This window comes from Chroicocephalus ridibundus, chromosome 5 (genome assembly GCF_963924245.1).
Source record: "Chroicocephalus ridibundus chromosome 5, bChrRid1.1, whole genome shotgun sequence".
Classification (NCBI taxonomy): domain Eukaryota; kingdom Metazoa; phylum Chordata; class Aves; order Charadriiformes; family Laridae; genus Chroicocephalus; species Chroicocephalus ridibundus.
The window spans coordinates 53850975-53859974 of NC_086288.1; the positions used below are offsets into that span (position 1 = coordinate 53850975).

At 39.3% G+C, this 9000-nt stretch overlaps 2 protein-coding genes across 5 annotated transcripts in view; one reads left to right on the forward strand and one right to left on the reverse strand.

Moving 5' to 3' along the window:
* TRMT44 (tRNA methyltransferase 44 homolog) overlaps window positions 1–5665 on the reverse strand; it is a 60749-nt gene extending 55084 nt beyond the window's left edge. Inside the window, exon 1 of the mRNA XM_063335549.1 lies at window positions 5541–5665. Within this exon, the coding sequence (XP_063191619.1) occupies window positions 5541–5625 (85 nt within the window). The 5' untranslated portion in view covers window positions 5626–5665. The remainder of the gene's footprint in view (window positions 1–5540) is intronic.
* Window positions 1–8144, forward strand: part of ACOX3 (acyl-CoA oxidase 3, pristanoyl) — a 43244-nt gene extending 35100 nt beyond the window's left edge. Inside the window, exons 18-19 of one of the 4 annotated variants that reach the window (XR_010071168.1) lie at window positions 1192–3720; window positions 5550–8144. Coding sequence is in view for 3 of the 4 variants with exons in the window: in XM_063335544.1 (XP_063191614.1) it covers window positions 1192–1311 (120 nt within the window). In the remaining variant the exon portion in view is untranslated. Of the gene's footprint in view, window positions 1–1191; window positions 5474–5549 lie in introns of those variants that run through there. The other 3 variants (XM_063335544.1, XM_063335545.1, XM_063335546.1) reach the window with 3 other exon arrangements.
* Window positions 8145–9000: the final 856 nt, after the last annotated feature.

The following is a 9000-nucleotide window of genomic DNA, read 5'->3' on the forward strand; positions in this document are numbered from 1 at the left end:
CTTGAAAGAAAATACTTAATAAAGCTCCTTGACTCCTGACTGTCTGTATTTAATTCTCTATTTGTTGCAATCTTTGCAACTTGTAAAAAACAATGCAAACATTTTAGTAAAAATTACAGCATGGTAAAGAATAGATTATCCAAGCATAACAGGAAAATTAATTTAATTCAGGATAAGCTATGTTGTACTGCAGTGGAGTGCCTTGCACCGTGAGCCACAGATCATAATCGGAGCAGAAGAAACGCTTCCAAATTTGTTATGGGCAGCTGTAAGCAATGAATAAGAATTCAGATTCTCTTTAAAAGAAACTTAGGCGGTGTGGACATCATTTCCCCATAGAAGCTTTGACAATCTCAGCTTAAGTATGTGAAGTTATCGCCACATTTATTTCAAGATTAATTAAAAATTGTTAGACAATATTAAATCAAACTTGGAATGGAATAAATAGTTAACACTAGCCCCTGTAATCAAGGTCAAATATATTTTATATTAAATATATTATATTTCAATATTTATTTTCATAATCTCAAATATATAGGGCCAAGCTATCTTTTGATGTAGAAGAAGGGCTTTTCACTTTACATCACTGACTGCTTTTATACTACATTAATATTGTATTATACCGTACTTCAGCTTACTGCTGAAAATATGGCCTTCCTTTCCTCATCTTTCTATAATGTTACTTAAAGTTTAAGCTTCAGTTAATTATGAACTGCCAAGAATTGCTAAAATGATACTTCTGCAGAATTTGCTTCCATGTACTTTTTTTAACTGTTCCACATAAAATTGCAAATTGATGAAGATGGTGAATTAACAATCTGCTTATAGGAGAGAGGAATTTCTTATGGTCAGGTCGAACAGTTCACATCTGGGAGAGAAGTTATGTTACTTTCCAGAAATGTGTTGAAATAAAGGTAAAACCAGACATGCACGAGTGCTTTCAGACACAATCTTCAGGTTTTGACAGAACAAAGATTAGCTTAATATAACCTTATTTCCAAATTTCTACCTTTGATAATACAACTCATGTCAAGTTGAAAACAAGAAATTACAAAGATTACTGGTTTCCTGCTCTTATGCCAAGGATGGTCTAAATGATTTACACAGGTATCTAATGTTAGATAATTTAACTTGCAGAAATTTTCTTTCTTTTCTATATGAATTAATCCTTTTTTTATTATTATTTTGCAGTTATATAAAAATATGTGGGCAGAGATCCTTCAAGTCAACAAAGCTCTGAACAGACCTTCGTGGTGGGCAGAATTTTGTATTAATAAACCTGTTACAGGCAGGCTGAGGTCAAGATTGTAAACCAAACAAGTTGTAGGAGGCTGGATGGGCCTGAGATGGATACCGCATTTCAAACATCAGGAGGAAATGAGACCATATGTCAGACATTGAAAATGAAAGAGATTTTCATAGAGAAGTGCCAAGTTTTAAAATAACTTTGAAATCCAGTCCAACTTGGTCTCAGGGACTGTAATAATAATGACAGAAGCAAGAGCAACACATCTGCACACTATTCGTATTTACTCAATTAAATACAAAAAAATGAAGATTCATTATGATCACTGCTTCGCAAAGTTCCTATAGAAGAAATGTTCTAATCAGTCTCTTGACTTTACTGTCATATTACAGAAGTTTAATAATTAAAAAACATTTCCCACCAGGGATTATGAATAAACTGAACAAAAGCAAAATAAAAGAGAATTTGAAGAAAAAAGGAAAAAGACATCAAGAACACCAACAGCGATAAACCTGTATTAAGGGATGTGAATCATTTCCGACAGCCCCTTTGAAGTCTGTGAAGCTGTTCTGATTTACTTCGTATGCCTCTGTGTTAAACTACTTGATTGCTCTTTCAATGCAGGAGAGGATTGGGATTTTAGATAATCTGTCTTTGAATTGTGTATAATTCTGTAGATAAAATTAATTGAAAACATCTCATTTATACATATTTTTTTTTAAATGTATGGCAGTGCAAACTTGTAAGTTTTATATACCTTCCTGGTTAGTTATAACATTATCAAGCCTGGGATATGTTGACACACAGAAACCGCATCTGTTTTAGGTCAGAATTATTATAAATATGGTTTTATAAGAATATACAACAGTAGTAGGCATTATTCAACATACTAGGATATTTCTCTTTCAGCTGTATTAACTATCAAATATTTTTATTCACAAATGGAAGAGACACTAACAAGGCTGTGAAGGTTCAGAATATTTTGTGTTTTAGATACGCTGTGAAAAACAAATTCATTTTTTCCTTTATTGTATCTATAAACTGAAGTACCATTAAAACCTAATTCCTGTTGCCCTTACTGTTGTGAGCAATCCCATCATGCCAAAGAGATTATTTTATAAGTTAAAAAATTCAGTATTGTTTATGGCCAATCAGGGACGAATTATGGTTTGGGCTACTAAATAAATATGATTTCAGTACTTGAGTGTTGAATTCTACTTGAGCAGAATGAGACCCTTGTCCTTGTGGGGTTTTATAATTTCATTTGTTGTTGCAGTGTTAATATACAGAAGTTTGTAGGTCTTTACAGGCTGCCTCAATGTGACCGAGTAATTCTGCAGTCTTCTTTGATTCCATCAAGTCCATTGAGGACTCCCAAATGCATCATAATGCAAACACAATTTAGGACAGGCCAGACAGAAACTTTATGAGCATAGTGTGAGAACATTCAGAGAGCATCTCCCCCTCTGCTCCCCTGTTCTCAGACAACTGATTGCTGAGACCCAACCTATATACCATGTCATGAAAAACAGAGAGGTGAGAAAAAGCAATCATTTCAGTGTTAACAAAGCCAGATATCCATCACTGGAGGCATGGACTCCTTGGGGAGCTGTCTAACTGCCACAATTCTAGGAAATCAAACAGTAAATAACATGACAATATGAAGAGATGGCTCTTGGTGAAGCCTGTAGTAGTGGGACACCCCATGTTATCTTGGCTCAGAAGACAGGAGTTGGAAACAATCACAGATTGTTAGCTTTTAGTTGAAAGTAATGTTCTTTTAGTAAAGATAACTTCTTAGACAGACCTCGCAATCTGAAATATTAATGATTTTACCACTGCAAGTTCAAAGTCAATTAAAGATGATAGCCCTCAACACACTGCAGTTAAAAAAAACAACCCCACAACACAACAAGCAAACAAACAAAACCCCCAAATGACAAAATGTTTTTTGTAGTCCCTTTGGAAAAATGGGTATAAACTATCTTGTTAAAGCTTGCCTGTATTTTTTTTTCTGAACTTCATTTTATTTGCCAGAGATAGTCAGTGTTGCTTGTGCTTTTTCTACCTCTGTTCTTTCTTCTTTTCTAGTGAGGTGCCATAACTCAAGATGTGCCAATAGAAGCTCCTTGTCTAGCAATTGAACTGTAGGAAACAATCAAAAGTTTAGCTGCCTTTGCTGAAAAAAACCCGGTATATTTATTTTTTGAACTGTTTTGCCTCTTCTAATAACGTCCAATAGGTGGCATCATCCCATGGAAAAAAAATAAATCAATACAGCTAAATACCTATAATTAGATATTATAGAATCATGGAGTCTCATGATTATCTTCATCTGTTTTCTGTGTCAATAGGGAACCCAGCAAGTGCCTACTGCTCGCATTTGTGCAGACCTGAAGGAAGCAGGGAGAGCACATTATGCCCAATACCCAGTGTGAGCACCAGGATCTCTGACAGTGAAAGGAGCAAGTGGGGTAAGAGCTGCCCCACTACATAAAATGCAGAGACCAGTAGCCTTGATCTGTCTCCCCACATTCAGCAGCACAATTTTGCTTACATGCACACAGTTTCACCATCACCTCTGAGCTCTTCATAAGTGATACGGACTTTTCCTGCCTTCTTCCTCACAGCTGAGAAACAGACTTTTTATTATATAATCTTGTATATAAACTGTAAGTCTACTTATGAGGCCTTCGTAGCCCAGAAGAACACACAAAAGTGTTCGGCATGTAGCTTAAGTCACCTTCATCCAAAAAAACCCCCTGAGAAATCAGCTGTGTCACCACAGAATAGAACTGACGACCTGGTGAGCCCCAGAAATACCCACCAAACACATGACTGCAAAAGCAGACACCTCTGTAGAAATACATCCCTGAGCTCTTCCTGCTAATCTTATTTATTATGACTATTTAGTCAACAGCCAAACTCCCTGATAAAAGCTGAGTCCCAACGTGCTGATAAGGCCTGTACAAACTGGCAGGAAAGCGTGCTCTTTGTTCTGAAGAGCTTCTAACTCTGACTAGAGCGAGCACTGCAGGGAGTGCATCAGCAAGAATAGGATGATGGGCGGGCAAAATGGGATATTCAGTGAAATGCCACAATTATGGACACTAATAGGAGCTGTCAGCTTGCACTAAGCTTAGAGCTTCATGGGATCCGTGGATACCCGCATCCGAGCACCAGAGCTGAAATTAGTAAAAGCTAAGCAGGGAGGCTGTGAGGCCTTGGGGGTTTACTCTTTGTAACACCCCACATCTCTGTATCCCCAGCTGCGGGGTGATGGTGGCTGCTCACCAAGACTGTTTGCAAGGTCAGTGCCAGGTGTTCCGCAGCTGTTGGGCTTTATCTGCTGCCAGCAAAGACTATCTCCCTTTGCTCTGACACCCAGCACAAAGCCACAGCACAGAAAAGGCAGGCTCTGGGCCATTCTGTGGGCCAGAGCACTCAGTAATTATCAAAGCTCTAATATTTTCTGTATGAATATCTGGAGAACCATTCTTTAATCAGTTATGACTATGAATTTCTGACCTGATGTTAAGCCAGACCTATGTAATCAAATAAGTAAAATATCCTTTTCCTCTGAAGTCAACAATGTGCCAAAGGTTCTAGAGGTCTTCTGCATCCAGCTGCTCAGAGCAGCAGCAATTGTAAGTCTGAACTTGTAAAGCTGCAGCATGGAGGGAGAAAGATGTCATGAAATTTGGCATCCAATTCTCTACTAAATCACAGGGCAATAATTCAACAACTACCACAAGATGTCATTATTATATGCAGTTTGTTTCTCTTTACAGGACATTAAATAAAAGAGGCCTCTGGCAGAACAGAAAAGTCCTTTCCCTCCCAGTTCAAACGCCAAATAAAGTTGGATGTGTCATTTAAACTTGGTTGGGGAGCTGGGCCAAAGGCTGTCAAACAGCTTCAGTCCGAAACAATTTGGCCATGGGAATCTGTCCTTTTAAGCTGTCACATAAAGGCAGCTAAATCTGTCACCAGAAAGCTGAATCCAAGTAGGCCTGAAAGAGCCTCAACCTACAGCTTCCCCTGTGCCCATGATGGCTTGTCTCTGGATAGTGGCATTTTTCTTCTTTCTCACTTTGTGAAACCTCCTACCTGACAAAGGTATTTCAAACTGGTTTCCTCTGTCATGTGATATTTCTACTGATGTGACTCAGTTAAAGCAAAAAAGCTCTTTTCTGTCAGAAAAAACCCAAATTGTTCATGTGCAGTAGGACACTGAATGCACGCACCTCCCTTGCTGATGTGGCAAGATAAATACATGAATATTTCACATTACCTTTTGTAGGAGCGATGGTGTCAGGAGAAAGTCTTAGGGAGCCAGATGGAAGCCCTGCCATCTTTATAGCTGCAGTTCTGTGCATACAGGTTTCCCAGAGGTGCGTGTTTTCTGCAGAGATAAGTAGACTCACTTGCTGCCATTTCTGTCTGAAAGCTTCTTTCCCACTGTAGTAAATGATTTATCATGCGTTCTGCAGGGTAGCGAGTTTCTCTTCTGCTTGCCTTTATTCATGTATTTTCTTTACTGACTTAATGTGTTTTGAAACCTGAGTGGTGATCTAATACTAGCACATGCTATCAGCATGACCGGTCTCTCTCAGGTGCGACCATATGGACATCACGGAGGTCTGTGTTTCCTCTCGTAGCACTGTACCTTAGCAATGTTTTGTTGTTCCCAATTCTCATTAGCCTGAGATCAGAGTAAGGCTCCAGACCATTTTAGCTCGGTTCACTGGCCTGAGGAGCACCATAAGCAAAGGGGAGCTCGCTGCATGAGACATCCATGTGATAGTATAATCTGAGACAGACGGATCCAGACAAGGGAAGGTCAGCTGTGATCACAGCAGGCTGCCCACAACACTGTCAGTGGGAACAGAAGCATAAAGCTTCAACCTTCTCCAAGCAAGGCAAGTCACAGGTTTATCAAATACAAGCAGAGCACTTCACATAGTTTCCTTTCAGAGGCAGAGAGATGAATGCAGTTTTTGCTGAGAGCAACTGTTCTGCTGACTACCTTGCCTTTTTCTTTCCCAAATTTTTGCAATCTGGTTGCCTTTGTTCAGCATTCCCACAGCATGAATCTCTCTTGAATAAATGCAGTTTCCATCAGGATTTACTTCACTGTGTTTGTCAAAAAACAGACCAGGAAGTGTGTGGCTAGAACAATTCCCAATGTATTTCCTGAAGCAAACTTACACGTTTTTTTTACATTTTTATTTGGCAACTATGGTCAACTGAGATTTGAAGAAAAGTCCAAAGACCCAGTGTCAGTGGGCAATAGCCCCCTTCACATGCCCATGTTCTTCCACCCTCCTGCCCTCCCAACTCATTTCTCTTGCTTGTCATCTTCTCTGTACTCATAGCTTTGCTAAAAATTCATTTTTGCCAAATCATAAAATATCCATTGCTATTCCTCCTTTTACGCAAAGAATACTTTTAAATTGTAAGTCCTTTAATATAGAAAATTCATCAATTCATAATGACAGTATTGTTTAGGAGGACAGTTGCTTGCGGTGTACCTGCCATGGAGAGAGAACCAGGAGTTGGAAAGCAGCCCGTGGAAGGCCCAACAGGGAGCTCTAGTTTGGTCAGACCTGTGACCACAATAGAGACATGCCTCATGCTTTCAACAGGTGATCCATGGGCCAGGACACCTTCGAAAGCATCCAGAGAAAAGCAACTCTACTGCCAATGTGCCGTACAGCACATACTGCACACTGGCCCTGCCACCTCCACGAGGTCTTTTGGAGCAGCCTGTACATTAGTAATGGAAAACCATTGTCTGAGAACAAGACCTCTTTTAACAGCGTAATACATTATTTTTGTAAAATGTAAGAATCAAACCAGGAGTCTACAGGCACACATCATTCCCCATAGCAAAAATACGAGCTGTGACGACAAAATTGTTTATAATGAAGCAAAAAAAAAAGTACTCAACAAGTAGTTCTGCTTTGTATTTCTATGCTTTTATCACCAGGATGTGATGAAATACTTTCTAGTCCCTTCGTAACCCAGGAGGATGTTAAGCAACACTTACTATGGTAAACAGTTTAAAATCAGCAGACCCATATAACTGGCAACAAAATATTGTGAAAGCTTGACTAGGAAGACTTGACTGGCCTACTCATACTCATTTCTGTTATACTTAAGAGTAGCAAAGAAATTCCACCAGATTAGAGTTTGCTGAATATTATACCAGTATTTTAAAAGGACAAGAAAGTGGTGAACATGATTCTGTCACAAACAAAATAATGGAAAACACGAAGGAGGATCCGACTAAGAAAACATTTGGCATATAGTAATACAGTAAGTATCGATCAGAAATATTATAGAAAATAGACTGTCAGACAAACCTGATTTCATTCTTGGAGGCGTTCCCAGGTATTCTCAGACTTCGTTTTTTGAGTATTATGTGACAGGCAATGCACATACACACTTCTAAGACACCATAGATAGTGTTATATGACACTATGAGTGAAAAATCAGCATTTTTTTCTGTAACCATGATGGACTGTGCAGGCTGGGTGTATTTCTCCTTCTCAAGTAGAGGACAGCGGGATGGCACTGCACCACCTCCAAAGTATCATCTGGTGACAGCTGCAGGGCCACCCTCGAACAGAGCCCACCGATGAGACCAAAGAGTGGCCGTGACTGGATCCGTGCCAATGGGTTGTGTCTTGGGTGAACAACACTCAGTACACACAGGAAAACACACTTTAATTGGATTAGGAACTTCCTGACTGACAAGATCTCAGAAAGCGGAGAAATTATTGACCTACCAGTGCTTGTTATTTTCCTCAGTGAGCTGAAAGTAATTGTAAAATCTCTTTTACTAAAATGAACAAATTGGTTGACTGGTAAATAAAGGTGAAAAAAGACTTGACATACAGCAGAGTCTGAAATGCTTTGTATGTTTAAACCAGTCTGGTTTTGCTGAGCTGAGTATCAGCTCCTTCAAAATTATGCGGAGAAAGGCAGATTTTGTCAGCTTAGGTCAGACAGAATTGAGACAAGGTGAACACTTTCCTCTCCACATTGGCTAATCACTTTCAACAACCGACCTGCACTGATGTATTTGGGAGAGAAAGATGTGGTTTACAATTTTTTAAAAGTTACAGGGGTGTGACAGGAGGAATAAGAACACGTGTGATCCTCACAACCTTGACATAATCAGAGAATTGTTTCTTGTCCAGCTCTAGTTCCAAAAAAGCCACATCCAAAGTTAGACCCACAAAAGTGCTGACCTGCCTGGAAAATGGAAACTGTGTTGTGGAAAGTGAGAAATTCTACAAGCAATTCTGTCTCTGTGCTCGCAGAAACTGAGTGCCCGACTGCTGCTTCCTCAGGGCACAAACCAGAAAAAAAGAGAGAGCGCAACAGTATTGACTTCAAAGCTGGAGAAAAGTGCGTTACAGCAGGAAACTGGACAAACTCAATGTTTAGCATGTCAAAGAGGAGCTTAAAATATGATGCGATTACAGTATTATCGGCTTGTCCAAAAGTAGAACAAAATGTTGAATGTCAAAACAATAATTTGTGTGCGATCACGAGCGAGAGACTTACGGAAGTGGTTTACTTTGAAAGAAAGTGTGTGCATATACTCCCATTATTTGGGCTGACCAAACAACGGTCTATGCTTTTGTTATATGCTGTACCAAGATCCTTTAAATCTCCTTTTCAGAACAGCTGGTGCCATTGAACTGCCCTCCAAAAAAGTGCTTCTCTGAGTGTCATTAAAT